Here is a 20,551-nt window from a genome sequence, read left to right as displayed (position 1 = left end):
GCCTGCCCTGATGAGTCGCTTACATATTTGCCGCCTCAACATTCAGCCTCTGCTTGCACGCCGAGGTGGCGCTTTGTGCCTCTCAGCCTCTTGCTCTCTTCCGACGACGAGTTTATGTTCGACGCAAGCGCAGACGCCGCCGTACCCACGCGCGGTGTATGTCTGGGTCGGCGCATGGGCGTCGCCCACCAAGCGCCGCCTCGCGTTGCAGTACGGCCAAAGGTTCTTGTACGCGCACCGGGCACGGAGCGGGCGCGTGTCGTTCTCTTCTTTCCTTCTTGAGTATAGGCGGTTTTAAACCAGGCTGTCAGGCACGACAGCCAAGTCTCCAGGATCTCACCCCGACGATTCGCCTGAGGCTTGCTCGATGACTCCCAGCCTCGGACTCTCTCATCCAATACATACAGACATCCAACAAGGTACGGTTCTTTATTTGCTCTCGAGGCTCCGGGCGTTCCTCTAAACTCTCTCAAGATGAACTACCCCTCAGGCCTCCTCTCACTCAACGACGACGTCCTAATCGCGATTTTCTCCTTCCTGAATTCCAAGGCGCGCTGGCCACAGCTTCAACCTCCAAACGCGCCTACAGACTCGCATCTCTCGCGTCTTCGCCGATATCTTCTTGGGTAGGCAATTCGATGCAGATGAGAGACGGCTCCGAATCCCTCGGCCTGTCGCGATACATGCGCGCACCCGAACCAATGTCTCAAGTACCCGCGTTCAACATCTCCGCCATTTCACCCTTGGCCTAGTAGAGGAAGTCGATCTTCCTCCTCTTTATAAACTCCTTCGTCGGCAGTTAACCTCCGCACCATCATCCTTGAGAATTTCGATTTCCTCATCGACGAGGACGGGCTTGTCATCAAAGCGATCGGCGCGATGCACCACCTCGAGCATGTCAGTTTCCAACAAAGTGGCCCGGAAACGGTCTCCGCTTTGCCGAAGCTGTTGTCAAGCCGGAAGCTCACCTCTTTGGCACTGGATTTCGACGATACCTATTATGAGGAGGACATTGTCGACCTTCCCGCTCTCTTCGCGGGCCTCTCCTCCGCCCCGGGCATACGCACTCTGGACATTGCACTCAACTACCTCCCCACTGCGCCGTCGATGCGTCCTTCCCACAATTTTTCTCTTCCTCAATTCATCACCTTACCCTCTCCTCCCTCCCGGGTCCAGTCCCTGCATACATCGTCACGCTTTGTCCCAACATCGAAACACTGTCACTCAGGCTCTTTTCCGGGATAATCCCCCCGCTACGTTCTCTATGTCGGCGGAGGACCGATGGCCAGCCCGACTGAAAGAGCTCGAGCTTCCGAGGCACATCACCATCGCGGAAGACACCGTCCAGCACATGAAGCCGGTCTCCTGCTTATCGTTCGGGGGCGAAACCCCGATCCCCGGGGGAGCCGACTTCGAAAACTTCCTCCAGGTCCTCGCGACCTTCCGCCCCACCCTCCTCGAGCTCCATACGAAATGCTTTCTCGCCGATGCGAGCCGAATGTGGGACACCCTGCGCAGTGCGGCGCCGCAGCTCCGCTCTCTCTCGATCGTCGTCGCGGATGGCGAATGCAACGTGCGCGAATACGTGGTGCGTCCTCCTCCCGTCCTCCGCACAACTTCCTCACCCAGGATTATCCCGCGAACGTAGGATCCGCTTATCGCCGCCCTCCGATCCACCTCGATCGTCCACCTCTCCCTCGAATTCCCGCCCACCCGCGAGGGCTTCTTCGTCGCAAACATGACCCAAGTCGACAGCATCTGCGCCGCGGAGGTCCGCCGCGTCGAGGCGCTCCGCCCGCTCCCCTTGCAACTCGCCGAGGCCGTCCCGTCGCTCCGCGTCCTCGCGCTCTTCTCCTGCTGGCCCGCACGGATGGGCATCCACACGCGTGCGGGGCGCGCGGAGCTGCTGGAGCCTCCGCCGGAGTTCATAGCGGAGCTCGAGCGCGAGGACGAAATCGGGCGGCTGTGGGGACCGGACAGCGAGTTCCTCAACGCGCCGATGCGGAGGATAAGGGAGCTCTGGGCAGAGATCCCGCGCGACAAGCGGTGGTGGTGGGTCGAGGGCAAAGGGGCGGCGCGGAGGCCGGTCGAGATTTGGCGGGAGGACGGCGAGCGGGCGCGGGACATGATCAAACGTGCGGACTTTGATCCTGAGAAGGGGCTCGATGGTGAGTTTGCTTCGGACTGTACTCGTTTGCGGTGTCACTGATCAGCTGTGTTCGCAGGGTTCTACTCGGACAAGTGTCGCTACGAGTGGTAGCTGCTCCCCATGCATATTTTAGCGTCGTATATCTGGACTATGTGAGCAGGATAGTGCTTGTGTCGGTGCGTTGCTGACATACATAGGTGCTTGGGTTGCCTATGTAGTCTCACTCTCGCGTTCGGCAACATTCAATGTCCCAATTCAAACCAGTGGAGACTTACCTTCTTTACGAGCGACTTCGCTACCAGTACTTATGATATGAACCAACCTTTTTCATGTGCCTCTCGTTGCAAATAGCAGGGTGGATCGTATATAGATGAAAGAGAGTTCGAAGCGGATGATTAGACGCCCGGTCCCGAAAAACGCGGGAAAGGGATCTCGGATGTACGCGCGACTGTGTTCGACCGGTTGTCCTCTTGTCTGTCTCTTTCCCTGCTGCATTTCCGTCTCCCATGTCGCCAGCGTGCGCCCCCCCCCCTTGCCCCCCGCCAGCAAAGACAAGACGTTCTCTTCAAGCCGTAGGATTCTCCGGCACGCCACGCGGAGGAGTTACACACACAAGGGCGGGACGGAGAGGAGGCCCATGTAAGCTGCAGGATCAGGGTGGTAAAGGGAGACTAAGGTGCGTCAGCTATGCCATCGGTGGTCGGTTCACGACTAAATACGTGTTTACGCCGTGCCCCTGCTGTTCCGACCATCGGCTCACCTGCAGAAAAGCTCTGCCCAAGCTTGTCGAAACTCCCCCCATCTCGTCGCTCGCGGTGCACCCCGGATGGTCTCGGTCAAGCTGCTGCCGCTTAACGACGACATCCTCCGCATCAAATGCTCATTCCTCGCCCGCCAGGCCGCGCTCGCGGCTCGCCAACGCATGCACACGCAGCTGTGAGTACCATCTCGCTTTACCCCAGGTCTTTCCCGACACAGAGCAGGTGGACGGCTCGCCTGCGAGACCTCGCGTCGACAAGCCTTGCAACTATCTGTTCGGCCACGATCAAGCATGCTGTTGAGTCGGCATTTGACAACCCTCCTCCTCGAGTTCGAGTACGAGTTTTCCGTCACCTTCGACTTCCCCATTCTCGTCTCCGCTCTCGCACCAATACCGCAGCCCGGTCTTCCATCTCTCGACGCTATCGTTCATCATGGCCTTACCCGCCGTACGCGATCTCTCCATCCACTTGGCATGCAACAAGGAGGTCACCCACATCGTCCCGTTGTGCCCAAACCGTTTCCATCACGCGGCAGCTCGGGCGGGAGGAGCCTTGCACAATCGTCGTCTACGACGGCTGACGCTCCGCGAGTTCACATGCGGCTCAAAAACCGTCCCCCGTCGCATCGATCAGTTGGTCCTCAGTATCAGCAAGTACGGGGTCGCGTGGCAGATGGTGGGCGGGCGGAGAACGTCATGCCGAAGATCTTCGGTCCCCTCCTGTGGGCCATCTAGCCGGCTGCGCTCAAGTTCGGCGTGAGCGCAGCTCCAGGACGGGCTTTGAGAGCGGGTACAAGGGCCCGGAGTTGTGGAAGGAGCTGCGCATCGCGCGCCGCGGCGGCTTCGCTCGCTCGACGTTACCATCAAGCGCAAGTTCAAGGACAGATTCACCGTCAGTTTATCCACTTCTGCTCGCGTTTACATCTCTGAACCACCTCGACGACCCACAGAGGCCCCTCTTCGCAGCGCTCCCGTCGCCACCCTCGCTCTACCTCCTTATCGACTTCAAGACCAGGCACAGCCAATACCGCGTCAGCAAAGCACCCGAGGGCCGCCCGACAAGTCGCGCATCGCCGAAGCGAATCGCGTCGCCTTCCTCAAGCTTCTACCCGCTGTGTTTGCACGGGCGATTCCTGCTCCCCGCGTCCTCGCTCTTCCGTCGTTGCAAGCCCGTGATCACCCACCACAACACCATCGGGGGTCGCGCCGGGCGCACGGACGCGCAGCTGTTCCCGAACTATCACGACGATATCTTGGGCTGCAACGAGTACGGGTGATCGGAAGAAGACGCGATGAGGCGGCGTTCGTGCAAGCCGCTGCTGAAGTTAGCCTCGAGGTCCCGGAGAAGCTGTGGACGGCGGCGCGGGGGCACGAGGGCCCACGGGACCGGCGGCGGCGGTGGATCGTGGGGCACGCGCCTGCGCGGGACGCGGTGGAGATCTGGTCCGGAGAGGATGGAGAGACGGCGCCGATCGAGGGCGTGGTTTCGATCCGGCAACGACGTTGAATAGTGAGTTTCCCCGTCATTTGTTGCGGTTGTCCCGTGTACCAACCTCGACGTTTGCCAGGTTCGTCACCGACAAGTGTCGCTATGTCAGGTTGCGGACTTTACTCTAGGCGTCGATGTTGCTCACTTCTCCTATGCACCATCTGTCGGTCAGGATCGCCGGCTCGATGCGCGATCAGAGTTGAACAAGCAACGCCTGATCGGGTTCGACTCGGATGACCGATTCCTCTGTCTACGTCCGACCACGGATAGCAACGCAGTCGAGGTGCTCCCCAGCATTGCCGCGTGCGTCCCCAGGCAAGATCGGAGCCGACGCGTTTTCAGTGTTCACAGTACGTCTCGGCGGCTCAGCGTTCGGATTTGCGATACAGGCGACGCAGCGGGTTGTGCCGCCTTTGATCGCGCAGGCAGCGAAGCGAGCGATGGACCGGCGATGGCGGATGACAGACTTCGCGCGGATGGGCTCGTCCTACGGCGAGCCCAGCGCGAAGGAGCCTGGTGGGCCAGCGGGGCGTAGATGTCTCCGGTGCGAGGTCGGGTTCACTTTGGTGGTCGGTACCATTCCCTGGATATGTTCCCACAGACGTGGAAGACGTCAAGTTCAGGTATGTTCGTTTTGATTGCAGTCGGTGGTCAATGCTTCACCACGTGCTCTTGACCGTGACTTGTGGCAGCGTATGCGGCATGGTGACGAGGCAGGATCGACCGAGGCGTCCAACGCACGGGCGACCTGCAGAGCCTACAGCGCTCTTCACCCAGGGACTCAGAAGGAACCATCCCCTCATTTCAAGCGTGCTCCAAATGAGAACTCGAGGAGGCGCCACAGGGCGGCAGCCGCGCTTCCTCGACGTAATAATCAAGCGTCGCCGTGAGTCTCCCCTATGCCCTTGCCTTGTCCGTCTCTGAAACACATCTCTGAGACCACCAGAAGCCTATCTTCGCCGCGCTACCCTCGCACCGATTGATCCACCTTCACAGGCCGACGAACTGCGCGTGGCCGAGGTCCGCCGCGCTCTTGTCCAGTTCTTCCCCACCGAGCTTGCACTTGCGGGAGCGGCAGACGTGGGGCGATAGCTGCCCGCTGCTAGGGGTCCTGCCGATGCAGGGCAGGGCGGTGTGGCACGACGGCCGTGGCCGCATACGATCCCTACCCGTCGCGTTCTTGAACTCTCGTCATGCACCCCCGCGCGAATGCTCGACTGCGACGATGTCCCGGATGGCGATGGTTAGCGGACGAGGCGAAAGCGCAATGTTTTCCAGACGGTAGAGATGCTGAGGGCCGCGTCGCAAAAGCGCAAAGGATCACCGGCTGGGCGGTGATGGTGGTCGAGGAGGGGTTGCTGGTGTGGAGTGTTGTGGGGACCACGTAGACGCCGCTCGGGGCTCGTCGGGGGCAGGCATTTGACACGGCAGCGACGCCGACTAGTAAGTGCCGTCGTGCTTCTCGGGCGAATATCGTGTTCCAATACTGGAAGTGCGTGTAGCAGATGTCTCGAAGTCTGCGCATTTTTGGTCCCGACGGAAGGTCTGCTGAGACGGTCAGCTTTGTATAGCACGTGGCACGCATTTGCACAACGTGGAGACTCGAGATGGGTTATCCGGTGCGGGCCGATACGCGAGAGATATGTTCATGAGCCACGCGTCTATGTCCACGACCCGGTGACTCTTCATATAGGTGCTATCAGGAATTAGTGCTAACTTGAGCTGCCGTCCCCGGGCGACTCGGCCGATCTGCTGACCTGAAGTCGAATCCACGACGCAGTGGACATGTCACCGCCTGTGTCCAGCTTTCTCAGACCGAGCTCGGGCCATGCATCCATCTCCTTGTGCGCGAGCAGGACATGGGGGCGACGGTGCTTCTCTGCGCATGGCGACTCGAGAGCGTCTCCTCGACGCCACGGATGGATGCATTGAGTGATGAGTGGACTTAATGTGGTTCGCGATGAGCTTCTCTGATCCAGGACGAGGCTGTTCGTAATTCTATTACTTCGGCGACTTCGGGTTCCGGCGCACCTCTCGCTTGAGTGAGAGGAAGATCTTCTGGGATGGAGGAGAGATCGGGCAGACATGCCACGAAGACAACACACGAACTGACGACCACTGAAAAAGGTCCGTAGAGCGGTGACTTCGTCTCTCTGCGGAGGCTCGCCTTCGTCTCTTGCTGTGTCATGCGCTGTGATATAGTTTATAAATCGGGTGGGGTAATTTTTATCGACTGTATGCGCATCAGAGAAGTGCCAGCGCTCTGTACAAACTTTGAGCTCAGGTGGCCGATGTGGAGCTCCGACGGGATTCCCATCCTGAGCACCGACATGCTTAGTGCTCGGTTACAGTTTTCCGGTGAACACGGCGGTGGTCTCACTGTCTGATCCCTGAGTCGGAGTTGCACCAGTACAGCCCCGGGCTGACAGAAAGCTCCACCCATACCAGCAGCGAGTGATCTTGCAGCAGCCCACACGCATGGACGCCTGACACAGTGTATCCTGAGGTATTTATGGCAACTTGTCGCGGTTTTTGTGTGGCATTCCACAATGCCTCATATAAAAAGGAGATCTACACCACCTACACCGTCCTCACGAGTCACCCACAGCACAATGCCAACGGAAGATCTCAATCACCAAATTTCGCAAGTGATAGAAGAATATAAAGATCTGTATGTCTTGTACTTCTCCAGAAATGGAACCGCTTTTCATTATCTTTGGTATTCGGACCGTATAGTTACGCCGAGCATTACGTGTCTGTTGCAGCATCTGGTCAGTACTCTGTGCATATGAGCTATAGAAAGATGTTCACATCTACAAGTCATCCTCATCCTCGACCATTTCCTCACATTCGGCCGAGAGGTCAATCTCTTCTGGAACCGGCGCGTGTCCGGCCCGACAGTACTCTTCATCTTGAATCGCTACCTTGCCCTTATTTTCCGAATTGGGTCGCTCCTTGTATTTCACCCATTTACCGACCAGGTGTGTATTCATCAATTTCCTTGGATGTCGGTGCTCACTTTCCTGTGCTTTGCAGACGTCAGTTTAATTGATGATTCTCTTAACTTCCTTGAACTCAAGTTCGTGCACAACAGTTGCACCACACTGAACAACACCACAACGGTTTTGCACTACATACAACCACTTCCTCCTGCAGGTGTGTATGACACTGCCTATCGCTTGAGAGTAATGATGAGTAGTATCCGTTAGTATTCTCCGCAATGCGCGCATTAGCGCTGAGTCGAAGTCGCCCACTTGCAATGCTGGTGCTGGTATTTTCCCTCGTGAATGTGGGCTTCAACTTTGTACGTGTAATCTCTTCATTTGTTATCTAAACGGCTGGTAATGTTGGTCCTACAAACAGGGTGTTCTTCCATATCGGATGCAGGGCTTCAGTGATCCCACTTTTGGTTGTTCGTGATTTACCTTCCAATCCCCAGGCCAATCCTGTATCGTGAGTATGCTTTCGAAGTACTATGGTTGTGATTTATAATACCTTGTTCAAACAGTGGTACGTACTCCTGGATCTATCCGCAGTTGCATATTCAACTGTAGCTTTGATCCGGTCCGCCCAGCGGAGGTACTTTCTCGGTCACTCCTGAACCTCGCAGATGGTATCATCATCCTTCTTACCTGGAGAACTGTACGCTGTCTGGGATGGAACCCGATCATCGAGGGGTGGCCAGTTCGCCACGAAAGTTCAGCAGCATCATGTTACACAACGGTCCGTTAATTTCTCCCTCTGACAACATGCTGATGTATGACTCGTTCACAGGAGCCATGTATTTCGTGCATGTTTTGCAGAATGTCTTCGAAGTATTTCCAATGTGTATCTTATTGCGCAGTGTTTTTCTCGTCTTCAACACTCTCCGCATGGTGACCAGTTTCAAAGGGGTGGGCAATATCGTATGCGGTGTTCCTTCCTTGTATTTCTAATCGGACGGTGCCAGATCATATCCCCCGATCAAACCTCCTTGATTAGCCAATTCAGCGATCCGTAAGTATAACCTGCAGTGCTTCTAGTACTGGCGCATCTTATATACTTTGTTTCAGTCTTACTACAATCCTCGTCTCGCGATTTCTGCTTGACCTGCAGGAGGCTCATCAGCGGACAGTCAAGCTCGCCTCAGAAGACCCACTCCACTCGTCTGCCTCTGACTTCCAGGTCGGAATCGGATCTCTGCGACTCGCGGCGGACGCTATGGGATCCATCGGAGCTGATCTCCGGATTTTGAACGAATCCCATGGCTCAGAGGGAGAAGACGACGCCGAACCTAAGAGAGTACTACCGGAGGGCCTTTCACGGGCGACAGAGGACGCAGACAGCGCAGAGTAGCCGAAAGACCTTCTGAGGAGCTATAATTTGTTTGTATTATCGTTCGCAGAAAGGTACGTGCACTGTTTCTTCAGGTGAAGCGATGGAATTCATGCGCTTACAGTCTTCTGGGAAGCGTCAGTGTTTGCGCAGGGAATGAAATGCTGGACCACGTCATTCACCATCGCACGTACGAATGTTGTACTATGTCTGTATCTTGGGATAGCCAAAACACGGGGGCTACAATTGGTCTTTCTATTCTGCGGTCTCCGAGTCTCCGAAACATGTGGTGCAATAGACTCCATGGCGCGATGTATGTATGATATTCATTGTTGCATGAAATCTATCTATCCGATTCTACGGTGGAAGCAGTGTCTCGTGGTGCAAGGTGCGGAGCGCGGCCGAAATCGCGAGAAGGGCAGGGATACGGTCCAATTCCGTTGGGGGTGCGCAGGGAGTACTAGACACCTAGCGGCGGCACTGAGAGTGAGTGTTCCCTGGTGACTTCCTGACGAACTCGCTCTTCTGTCCCCACCCCCGATCGACGCTTTCCCACTGTCAGCTCTAGGGTCAGATCATCTAGCGTGGCGCGCGCCCTCTGGTGTCGAAGCCGGTCGATCCAAGGAGACGCGCAGAGAGCGCAACGGCGCGGATCGACAGGACGGCTTCGACGAACTGGAGCGGGAATAGGCGGAAGGCCTCGACGCGGCCGGCTTCCGGTGTCCACTGCGCGCCAGTCCTCCACCTCGGCGATGCTCGACGCGTGTCGGCGGGCGGGGAAGTGCAGAGAGAGATGGACGAGCTCGGAAGTCGGGGTCCAGCGAGCAGGGGCTCCCGGGACGGACTATACCGTATTCGCGCACGCACGCCGCACTCGTCTTCTGTCACCATGGTCTCGAGAGACCAGGGACGAGACGCAGGGGAGAAGAAGGTGTCGGGCTGTGAGAAGCGGGAAGTCGTGGAAGTCATTCCGGCTGGAGATCGCACTGGTCAACATGAGAAAGACAGTACGCGTGCACGGGTCCCCTCAAAGCCAGCGATGGGTCCACAGAACGTGCGGGGCATGGGATGCGATCGAAATACAGGGAAGGGTGCATAGGCGGTGGGCACGTTGCATGAGGATATGGTCCACGCCCGGGCCGGGATCAGGGAGGAAACGATGACTGGGACTGGTGTGTCTGGGAGAGATCCCTCTCCTACACCGCCTCCTCTCCCTCTGGCTTCGTCGTTGCACCGCAGCGCCACACATTCAAGTCGTGATCCAAAACAGCGCGTGCAGCGTACGCGAGGACACGATACATCCCGCTGTCACCCGTCGCGCGATGGTGCGCCGGAGCAGCGGCGTGCCACGCGCGTGAAGTGCATACCGCGGGTCCGCTCACGCACACCACTTCTGTCTTGTGTGCATTGCATACGTGCGCGCTACAGCTCATACCGGCACTTCGCGGAATAGAACTCCGCAAACATAACCGATCAGCGGTCGCGCGTACAAGTACGTCAAGCGCGACGAACCGCTCACCGTCGAGGGTCCTCGCAGCGTCAAAGTCCGCGCGTTGGATAAGATCCCGCGCCCGCTCGCCGTCCTCCCGCCAGATCTCCACCGGTCGGCGCGCCGCACCCTCGCCCTCGACCCACCACCACCGCTCGTCGCGCGGGACCTCCTCCCGGAGCTCCCGCAGCCTCCGCAGAGCGGGGCGCACGAACTCGCTCGTCGGGTCCCACCGCCGCTCAACGTCGTCCTCGCGCGCGGGCTCCGTCGCGAGCTCTGCGGACAGAGTCGCCACGGACTCCGCGCGCCTGCGGGCTGTCGAGGCCGCTAAATGCAGGCAGGCAGGAGCGCAGCGCGAGGAGCCGGAGCGACGGGCGGCCGCAGGAGCCGAGGGGGAGCGGCAGGAGCGCCTCGACGCGGCGGAGCTCCGCTGCGCGCCGGTCGTCGGCCTCCGCCACGCTCTCAGCCGACCATATATGCGTGGGCGGCGGGAAGTGGAGGGTAAGGTGTAGGAGCGGCCAGTCTTGCAGTGCGTGAAGCAGGGAGTCCTGGTCGTGCGGCGCAAAAGGGTTGGCGTCGCGCGGGGTGGAATAAAAGGCGGACGTACCACGTAGTCGTGCACGATGCACTTCTCTACTGTGACCTCGAGAGAGCGGAGGTGAGGCACCGCGCCATACAAGGACTTCCATACGTGCTCCGGTTCGGACAGGACAGGATTCGTCTGCAGCTCGAGAGCGAAGGGCCGTGTTGCTTCGAGCAGCGGGAGAAGTTGAGGATCCCCAGGTTGGAGAGTGGCGACGGTTGTTCCCTAACGATACACGGTCGACGTGTCCTATGCGTCGGACCGTGTCTTTGTAACGACGCCACGCGATTAGATACTGAGCTCCTTGAGTTTGACAGGCCACCGGTCCTCCGCCCCCACAGAGAATACCGCGTCCCACAGCCGCAGGGACAACGTAAGGAGATTAGGGCACAGCGTCACGATATTCGCAGCCAGGAGCACATGAGGAGAGGTGGCGGATCGAGGGAAGGAGTCCATCAGGTATTCCGAGGGTATTCGGTAGCACGGGGACGCGATTGAAGTCGACGGTAAGAGTGTGTATACTCGGGATTGAGGCGAGGATGGATATGAGTTCCACGAGCTTGTGATCTGGCTCTTTCTTGTGGTCAGCCAACTCGAGTGTCAAGGAGGCGATTTTCGAGCCGAAAACACGGCTGGCAGAATGGATATCGTCTCACAGGGGATGGATCTCAGACTCGCTCGCTCGAGATGGTGCATCGCGCCGATGGCTCGGATGGGACCTTCTTTGTCCTCGTCGACGAAGGATTCGAAGTTCCAGAGATCGATGGTGCGGAGGTTGGAGGCGTGGCTGAGAAATTTGTGCAGAAGCGGTACGTCGGCTCGTTCGAAGAACACCGTGGTGAAGTGGTGGAGATGTTGGACGCGTGGGACCTGAAAAACCGGCTCTGGTGCGTGCATGTGCTCCCACAGGGCATAGGCCTCAGAGGAATCGGTTTCAGGTACAGACCCGTACATGGTTCTGCTCCAGCGCAGACCGGTGAAGACGTAGGAGATGGCGAGTCGATAGGCGCGTTTGGAGGTGTACGACGTCGCGAGTGCCTCCTTGCGGTCCAGGAGCGAAAAGATTTCGAAGAGAACATCGTCGTTCAGAGAGAGGAGAGAGGCGGAACCCATCGTCGGGACGGGCTGATGAGAGGGAGAGGAGGGAGTTGGGGCCATCACGCGCAAATCACGCGTGTTTGTAGAGCCGGGGCCCGGCCGGCGGCGGGAGTTGAGGTCAGGAACGGCGTCTATGTACGTCTCTTGACCTCTCCCACCTCTCAAGATCTCATCTGCACTCTGCACTCTTTCTTCGACCCTTCCGGCTCAGCGTCTTCAAAGATCTCCTGTCGGCAAATGGCCGGTCACCACATATCACGGCACCAATAGTAGCTTCGTGGCGGACCCGGGGCATGGCTCTCCTCGGACTAGACACGGAGGCGTGTAAGGCAGACCACTTCCGGAGACAGAAGACGGGCGTGGTGGCACGGTGGGTGGACCAGGGGGGGCGAGAGAGGGCAGCGAAAGTGAAGTGCAGCGCGGCCTTGCGACGACGCCGGATAGTGAGTCCTTCCTCGCTATGTCTCGCGTGTTCCCCCAGCTGGGCGTTGGCAGTGTTCTTCCAGCCAGTGCGTGGAAACATGTTTTTCATGTTGTATGTGTACCCAATCCCATTTGTTTCGAGCATTCGGTCGCGACAAGCATAAACTACGTGCATGCAGAACATTACGCGGGCACTGAAAAGTCGGCGGGATGCGAAGGGAAACAGCATCGATTGACCGAACGCGCGAGTACACGGAGGGGGGAGGAGAGGTCCAGAGCGCGTGCACGGGCGTGGGTCAGGTCGACTGAGAAGTACGGCGGAATTCGTGCTTCCTATCAACGCGGATCTTGTGGATGACCAGTGCAACAATTTGATCACGCCCCAGGCCTCCCCGACTATTTCCGCCTCGCGCGCTCCCTCATCTGTGAGCCCCGGTCCTTGCCATCTGTTCCACTAACTCCCATGCCACTCTCCAAGCTCACGCGGAGCATACGCAAGTTCCGCAATAAGAACACACCAGCACAGTCAGATGGATCCAGTGATGCGTCGGCGACCTCCAGCACATCTGCAATAATCTCGACAAATGCTCCCTTCGGTACAGTCGCCGAGGGTAAAGTGGTCTCGCGACACGTCGGATTCGAACAAAGCACCGATTGTGCTCCGCCGCTCTCGCGCGAAGTCCAGATCCCAGTCCCCGAACTGGTCCCAGAACCTGACATCAACATGCCGAAATGGAGCCTTCCCGTCGCGACTGCACTAATTCTACACGCTATGGACAGCGCACTCGCGGAGCTTGCGCCCATCCAAGACAAGCTCAACGCTGGACCAACGCACTCTCCGCGCTCACCGAACCCTCTCAGTACGTCCATACGACCTCAACGAGGCACATTTCCTGATGACGTGTTATGTGCGCAGAAGAACGGGGTGAGCAGCTCGCCATGCTCGCCAATCGGGGCTGTGAAGCTGTGTCGAGCGATGTCGGGGCTCTGGCAGCTTCAGATGTCGCGCAGAAGATTGAGCGCGGCATCCAACGCTTCGCCGACAACATCCCTTGGCTCATGAAAAGTCTCGATGAGCTCGCGAAGATCCATCCCGCTGTGACAGGTCAGCTGTACCGCTCTCCGCTTTCAGAGTGCAGCGTTGACTTTTGTCCCGCACAGTGGCCGTTCTGGCTTTCAAAGCCGTCTACTACCTGGAGTCGACGCGCCAGGAGAATGACCGAAGGGTCATGACCTTGTACGTGACCATGAAAGACGTGATGGTCGCCATGGTGCAGTACGTGCTCGCTGATATCGCTGCGCGATGACATTACTGATTTCAAATAGACTCAAAGACATAGAGAGCACCTCCCATCGAGGGCTCGATGGACAAGCGATCGAGGATCGACTGGAGGCGCTCTCGAAACAGACGGCGGCAGATATCAAAGCGTGCGCCAACCTGTGCGACACGTTCCTCAAGAAGCGCACCTTGGCGCGCGTCTTCAAAGGCCCCATATGGGCCGACAAGCTGGCATCCTGGGTCGATGTCTTCACCGAGCGGAAGGGCGGCTTCGAGTTCGCTCTCGCCATGCATTCCGCGACTACGGTGTCCGACGTGAAGCGCCAGAACTACGAGATGAGCGCGAAGTACCTCCAGGCGCTTTCCCCCCCGCTGGCGACACAAGACTCACGTTTTGCTGCAGACTGGACGTCATCCTCGCGCTCTTCAACAAGTTCGCGCCCGAGGACGAGCGCAAGGTTGAGAAGGCAATCAGCGAGGCCGGTGGCATCACCACTGCGCGCAAAGACGATGAGGTCCTCAAGTCCCTCATCGCGATCTCCGTCTCGATGCGCGCTGATGCACCTGGCGCCGACCCACGACGCGCCGGAGTTCCCGCGCCCGAAGCGCAAGGGCGCGTGGGCGCGGGTGCGGGTGGACGTCGGCAGATCGTGGGCAAAGGCGCGCGGGGCAAGGACAGCGCATCGCTCGACGAACTCAAGGCGGAGCTTCGGGAAGACGTCGACGACGCGCTCGAGCGCAACTTCGAGACGTTCACGGGGAAGTTCCAGCTCCAAATCGGCATCCTCCAGGACGCTCTCGAGCGGTACATCCGGGCGGAGAACGATCGGGTGATTGACGCGGTCACAGGGGCGATGGCCAAGGGTCCACACATGCGCATTCGCGATCCGGTGAGTTTGTACTTTGTGCGACGGACAGGACGACGGGGGGCGCTAATCGCAGTCAATGTCTCCAGGAGATGAGGCAGATCTGGCATGACATGGTGCGTGATTCGAGCGCTAGCGAGTGGACAGCGCACTGACGTGCGGACAAGAACTGGCGAGGAAGCGTCAAAGCTCGCTCGTTCGTCCTGACATTACAAGAGTACTATCGGGAGCTTTTTGACGAAGCGATTACCGGAAAGGCGTCTAACGATAGCGACCAGTGGGCCCTTACATACCTCAGCGTCCCGTGGTTGTGACCAATCATGGAAGCCTTCGACGAAGACGCCTCGGGTTATGTCACTACAAGTGAGGTCAACAGACTCATGGACATGCGACCACTGTCGCTCACCTGGAGGTACGTCCCCAATGATACTCTCCCTTGTTATTCTCATTGAGAACTTGCAGTATCCCCCATTGGATCGCATACTGGGCCATAGGCGCGTCTGCGCTCCATGCATGCGCGTGCGTCATCGTCTGACAAATGGCCCCTTGTTTCCAGGATGGCGACTCGCAGCTTTGGACTACGCCGAAAAGATTATGTCCTTGCTGCAGGATATCCGCGACATCATTCCGAAGATTCTCGCGCGAAACCGACGAGAAGGGGACCACTTCCTCAACAACCACTGGACATGGATCGCGAAGCTCGTGCATGGGTTCTTGGTCCCCGACCCTCCCGATCAGGCGTACGGTTTGATCGAGAGGTTTCACGAGATGACTGCTCTGGAGGAGAATCGCCTACGCGGGAACTTGGAGAAGGTCAAGTACCACATCGACGCAACCGACACTCTGACTCTCGTGCTCGGACGAAACGCACTGGAAAAGGTGCGTGAAATTGTCTCCGCACTGTGGGCCAAACCGGGGGGTACTGAGATCATCCAGTCTATCTTTACGCTAGTCTATTTGCTTCTTTGCAATGAAGATGCTCAATGCTGCTACCGAAGTAGCCCTCACCAAAGGCTGTTTCGAACGCTGCGCGAATTCATTCCATGAGGTTCAGTCTGCGGTCATCTCGCGTGTAAGCGAGCTGCAGAGTACGTCACTCGCGTCATAATGCGTACTTATACTAACGCTTCACGACAGCGCTCTTCGAGCAACAGCACGAGTCTTCCCGCTGTCTTCTCGGGCTGGCGAGCACTGACATGTCGCGCTCACAGACAGTTCGACTGGTGCTACGGGCCATCCGCTGCGATGTTGTTGGACAAGACGCCCCACCGCACCAACGGCGCATGCTTTGTGTGCCTCGACTGCGACGTCGACGACTTTTCCATCCGGCCCACGTTCTGCTCCCAGCCGGCGTGTCTCCAAGTCGAGATCCGGGAAAGCCCGGGTACTCGGTTGAACGGTTCGACTCTCAAGAAGCCGCTTGTGCACCTCCCTACGCACGATCTCCTCAAAGTGCGGACGCCCATGACTCACCCGGAATGGATGGACGTGTGCGGTTCTGCTCAAATTCGCTTGGAGTTCATGAGGAACCCGGACAACGGGCCTTCGCTCAGGCCTGAGTCGACTGAATCAAGCACGGATACAGCTGCTCCTGCGGAAGAATCTTCGGGGCTGGACCAAGACGTCCCGGAACCGAGCGACGCCGGCGAGACAGACGATACTGCGCCCGTCCCATATACTTCCCGGCCAGACGAAGCGCATGAGCCAGAGGCCGTCACGAGCGAGGCCAGCCAGGTTCCCGAAAGCTCACATCCAACGCCTTCAGCACCATTGTCAGCCACTCTTGACCCCGTGGCTCTTCCTACAGTCAACGATCATGGGACGGTCGTCCAGCTAGACGCTCTCAACCTTCAAGGTATCGAGACTTCGCCGATTGAACTTCCCGCGGTCGACGTCCCCGAGAATTCGTCCACACCGTCGTCACCCCCGGGGTCTGTTCCCGAAGACGGACCGTCCTCGATCACAGGGTGACCGCATCCCAACACGCAGATTGGCCGTGTATGGCTTGCTGACAGAAGTATACATGAACGAGTGCTGGCTCTGCATCACCTGCTTCGGTTCGTCCGAGGAGTCTCTCTTTGGCCTCGAATCCATTGACTTCATTTTGACGCGCCTATTGACTCCATATTTCGTCTGCGACGCGTGCGAGGAGAAGACGCTCATCCGCTGCCGGGAATGCATGCGGCCGTTCCCCCAGCCGAGTGGTTCTACGGCCACAAAAGCGGCGAGTATACGCCTCTCGCGCGTGCCCGGCGCCGCTCGCGCTGACCCCTTCGCACCCAGACACTTTCCTGTGCGTGATGTGCATGGCGCACGGCGTCCGAGTGCCCGCCGGACGTCCGAGCCACACACACGTTTACACGCATCCGATGGTCAAGTTCACGCCCGGCCACGACCCCAACGCGCCGGACGACCCGCGCGGGCGACGGTGCGAGCGAGGACGCGCGGACGCAGGCGCGGCGGCTCGCCGCGCTCGAGGACGGGCTCGCGTCGATGGGCACGCGATTCGAGCGGCTGGAAGAGCGGCTGGCAGCGCTGCAGCGGGAGTTGGAGGAGCGCGCGGAGCGGCACCAGCACGAGATAGAGGAGCGGCGGCGCCAACGCGAGTTGGAGGAGCGGCTCGTCGCGCGGTTCAGCGAGATCCTGGTGCGCGCGCCCGCGGCGGGCAGGACATCGTAAGGCGAGAACGCAGTTTGTAATCGCTGTGGTACTGGTATCCCGATTTTTGACTGCTCATTTAGCTTGCGCTGATGTTCAAGTACATTGTTTTGTAGATCCTCCACGTCGGAGCTCATACTTACGCCCTCAGAAGATGATCTCAACATCGCCGCTGTGAGAGCTCGAGCTCGGCTTTGAAGTGGGCGGAGTAGAGGTACTTGAGTCGCTCCCTACGGTCGGAGACGTGGTGGAGCATTGGCGCAAAATCCGGATGAGCAGTCTTCGCGAAGTTTATGTTGATCTCGAGGGAAGCACCATGAGCCCGATCGAGAAGCAGATTGAGCCACTTTTCTCTAGTCGGGATACGAGGAGCAGCCGAAGCCATGGTAGGATTGCGAGGACATGAGATAAGTAGGATGAACGACATGTTGTAAGGTCTTGGTAAAGGTTTCGATGTGACAGCGGTCGATAGGATCCATGGCTTTCCCGGTGATGAGTTCTACCTGTTGTTGAAGGGAATATGTCAGTGCTGAAGCACTCAAAGACAAGACAAGAGTCAACGAGGGAATCTACGATTAAAAAACTTCATCGGAACGTAGGCCGCTGGAGTTTGACCGGGTTGGGTAAAGCGCATAAGAGTTTGGTCGAGCTCGAGCGGACTTTTTGATATTGTTTCGCGTTCGCAGTTCCTAGGCCAAGATCTTTGCAAGAATGTGCGACAGCACTGGGTTGTTCTTGGCACAGGCACCGATGTCACCCGGGACTAAGTCCTCCGGTCTGCCTAGTATGTAGATAGCTACGCCGTCCTCTCTCTTCAGTGTCACCCGTCGACCGCGACCACAAGGTCGTGCAGGCCTTCTCATTCTGCACCTATTCTCCGCGCGCGTGGCGCGTCATACCTTTTCTCTGACTTCCCGCGCATCACAGCTGCATTAGCCTTCCAGTACTGCATGTATACGTGTAGGTCAAGCGTGCAGTCCTGCAGAGCTCAGAGACGTATTCATTGTGATATATCGATTCCAGAATTGAATTGTAAAGTCGCAGCGACACTCCAGTACTTGATGTTCTAACCCCAACCCAGGAAAGAATAGGTTTCCGAAGATCGTTCGAACATGGTGGGAAGAGCGTAGCGAATCTTTTCAGAAAAGCACTGGGGGAGCACTGACCCCGCGTGCCCTTTTGTCCGTCCCTCCTCTGCTGACCTCGTCCCTGCGCCCACCCCCCGACTCGCCGTCGCCGCCGGTTTAGACGCATGACACATCCTCTGCCTGAGCGGACACTTGCCTTCGTCGGTGTCGTAGGGTGGGGGGCGCGTACGACGAGATCGCGAGGCGAGAAACGTGGAGATCGTCCGCACGAGGAGACGAGCGAACCTGTGGAAAGGCGACGCGGAAGTCGTCGCCGTCGCTAGCCGTGCGAATACATGACGAGTTCCACGTAATGCCAGCTGGAGGTGCAGTAAAGCAACCAAGACGAGGCAAAGAGGCCTTGATGCGTGGATGGGAGAAAGCGGCGCGATGAACGAGAGCAAGGCACGTACCGACAGCCGCTATCTTACACTCCAGATGTCCATCGACAGGTCGACTATCTCCTGCAAGACTATAAGAACGACGGTGCTTTTCCCAGCAGCGATGACTCCAGACTCCAGCCGGAGCATGAAGCCGTATGGGCCCACTAACAGGCGGGGCTCATAGACGACGCTGTGCTGATAGGAGTGGAAGGGCGTGTGCATAGTGGAGACGAGACGACGATGTGAAAGGAGGAGGCCGAGGCTTGACGGATGATGGGAGAAGAGGAAGAAGAGGCGTCGAGCACGGTTGACGCCGTCCCACCCAATTTTGCTTCCTCCTCCCGACCACCGCTTGGCCTCATTTCTCTCCAGTCCGTCTCTCTGTGCCTTCTCCCACACGTTCCGCCTAGACTCGCACCTCTCGCAAGCAACTCCCAAGCTACCGACGACGATTTGTGGTCCGTGCGCAAACATGGACCCCATCTCCCTCCTCTCTCTCTACGACGACGTCCTTCTCGCGATATTCTCCTTCCTCGACCGCGACGATGCGCTCGCGATGTCTTCCACCTCCAGACACGCCTACTCCCTTGCCATATCCCGCATCTTCGTCAACGTGTGCTGGGACAGAGACCTCGAAGTAGACGACAAGGACGCCTCCGAAGCACGTGCACTATCGCGATATATGTGCGCACCAGAGCCGTTTTCCCAAGTCCCCCGCGTCCGGCACCTCCGCCATTTCACCCTCCACCACTTTTGCGATGTCGATGTTCCTCCTTTGCGCGAAATTCTCAGCCAAGCCTTCAACCTCCGCACTATCGAGATCCACAGCTTCGAGTTCTTCGTACACCAAGACAGACTTCTCGTAGACGCTATCGGCGCCATGCACAACCTCGAGCAAGCACGCCTGATAGATGTCGGTCCTGAGACGGTAGCTGCTCTGCCGGAGATCCTCTCGAGTCGGCGCCTGACCTTATTGACGCTTGAATTCGACGAGATGTACTTTGAGTCCGGAGACATCGACCTCGCGGCCCTCGTGTCCGGACTCTCCTCCATGCAGAGCCTACACACCCTCGCCCTCGTCTCGTACATCGTGCCAACGGATCCCCTAATCCCATCCAAACCGTCCTTCCCTCCATTCGCCACCTCTCCTTCCGCTGTCTTGCTCAGATCCCCTCTGGTATCATCCCCCTGTGTCCCAACACCATCACCTTGTCTCTTCAGCTGAATGCGAAGGGAGAGCGGCCCGTAACACTTTCCATGGCAGATGAAGACCGATGGCCTACCGGACTCAAGCGGCTCGACGTCCCCTCCCCCACCTTCATCCCATGGACTACTGCCGGGCGCATCGGGCGCGTCGGCACGTTGGCATACGGGGCGAGCACGCCGATATCCAGCCCAGCCGGCTTCTACGACTCCATCCAGCTTCTTTCGGCCATCCGGCCCACCGCCCTAGAGCTCCACACGACACCACGATGGTGGACCCGGGTCGTGTCTGGAACATGCTGTGGCGTGCCGCGCCCGTGCTGCGCTCGCTCGAGATCGTCGTCGCGCCGGGCGAGTGCGACTGCGCCAATATACGGTCCGTCACGTCCTCGCCGCGCCTCCCTCCCCGCTCTTTTCCCGACCACTGACCCCCCGCGCCGCACCCAGGAGCCGCTCCTCGCCGCGCTGCGATCCAAATCGTTCGCGCTCGTCCACTTGTCCCTGCACTTCCCGCCGATCCCACTATACTACCACGCGTCGGGCGTGGCGGAAGTGGACGGTTGGCGCGCGACCGAATCCCGCCGCGTCGAAGTGCTCCGCCCGCTCCCTCTGCGGATCGTCGAGGCCGTCCCGACGCTCCGCGTCCTCGCGCTCTCCTCTTGCCTCCCCGGATCCACCGTCTTCGACGCCAGATGCGGGCGGCACGAGGACTTCGACCTGGAGATAATGG

At 58.5% G+C, this 20,551-nt stretch overlaps 6 protein-coding genes across 6 annotated transcripts; 5 read left to right on the top strand and 1 right to left on the bottom strand.

The window, feature by feature from the left end:
• Positions 1–474: 474 nt before the first annotated feature.
• On the top strand, positions 475–2,260 carry BXZ73DRAFT_104854 (uncharacterized protein; the record flags this gene model as incomplete). The annotated part of the gene is made up of 5 exons (XM_048016039.1): positions 475–604; positions 800–1,170; positions 1,229–1,588; positions 1,649–2,168; positions 2,226–2,260. 5 exons carry the CDS (start codon positions 475–477, stop codon positions 2,258–2,260), a joined length of 1,416 nt encoding a protein of 471 aa, XP_047874259.1.
• A 715-nt stretch (positions 2,261–2,975) lies between these two features.
• BXZ73DRAFT_104853 (uncharacterized protein) lies at positions 2,976–4,186 on the top strand (the record flags this gene model as incomplete). Its single annotated transcript, XM_048016038.1, has 5 exons — positions 2,976–3,085; positions 3,309–3,585; positions 3,645–3,665; positions 3,778–3,801; positions 3,860–4,186. 5 exons carry the CDS (start codon positions 2,976–2,978, stop codon positions 4,184–4,186), a joined length of 759 nt encoding a protein of 252 aa, XP_047874258.1.
• Positions 4,187–7,010: 2,824 nt separating this feature from the next.
• Positions 7,011–8,733, top strand: BXZ73DRAFT_80267 (uncharacterized protein; the record flags this gene model as incomplete). The annotated part of the gene is made up of 9 exons (XM_048023244.1): positions 7,011–7,069; positions 7,135–7,169; positions 7,219–7,379; positions 7,479–7,554; positions 7,608–7,702; positions 7,838–7,851; positions 8,243–8,303; positions 8,348–8,394; positions 8,451–8,733. The coding sequence occupies 9 exons, from the start codon at positions 7,011–7,013 to the stop codon at positions 8,731–8,733; spliced, it is 831 nt and encodes a 276-aa protein (XP_047874257.1).
• A 558-nt stretch (positions 8,734–9,291) lies between these two features.
• Positions 9,292–11,897, bottom strand: BXZ73DRAFT_80266 (uncharacterized protein; the record flags this gene model as incomplete). Its single annotated transcript, XM_048023243.1, has 5 exons — positions 9,292–9,686; positions 10,232–10,475; positions 10,501–10,749; positions 10,809–10,951; positions 11,441–11,897. The coding sequence occupies 5 exons, from the start codon at positions 11,895–11,897 to the stop codon at positions 9,292–9,294; spliced, it is 1,488 nt and encodes a 495-aa protein (XP_047874256.1).
• Positions 11,898–12,768: 871 nt separating this feature from the next.
• On the top strand, positions 12,769–17,129 carry BXZ73DRAFT_104850 (uncharacterized protein; the record flags this gene model as incomplete). Its single annotated transcript, XM_048016037.1, has 16 exons — positions 12,769–13,165; positions 13,222–13,410; positions 13,467–13,581; positions 13,632–13,931; positions 13,988–14,474; positions 14,540–14,566; positions 14,618–14,760; positions 14,827–14,862; positions 14,913–14,979; positions 15,060–15,329; positions 15,403–15,538; positions 15,588–15,609; positions 15,662–16,381; positions 16,440–16,678; positions 16,734–16,743; positions 16,829–17,129. The coding sequence occupies 16 exons, from the start codon at positions 12,769–12,771 to the stop codon at positions 17,127–17,129; spliced, it is 3,459 nt and encodes a 1,152-aa protein (XP_047874255.1).
• Positions 17,130–19,090: 1,961 nt separating this feature from the next.
• On the top strand, positions 19,091–20,499 carry BXZ73DRAFT_80264 (uncharacterized protein; the record flags this gene model as incomplete). Its single annotated transcript, XM_048023242.1, has 2 exons — positions 19,091–19,795; positions 19,840–20,499. Coding segments are annotated over 2 exons (1,365 nt in total), but the record flags the coding sequence as incomplete, so codon positions are not given.
• Positions 20,500–20,551: the final 52 nt, after the last annotated feature.

Source organism: Epithele typhae (assembly GCF_022376455.1).
Source record: "Epithele typhae strain CBS 203.58 chromosome Unknown BXZ73scaffold_57, whole genome shotgun sequence".
Lineage (NCBI taxonomy): Eukaryota > Fungi > Basidiomycota > Agaricomycetes > Polyporales > Epitheliaceae > Epithele > Epithele typhae.
Note: the sequence above shows the minus strand (reverse complement) of the source record. Positions and strands in the feature narration are given on the sequence as shown.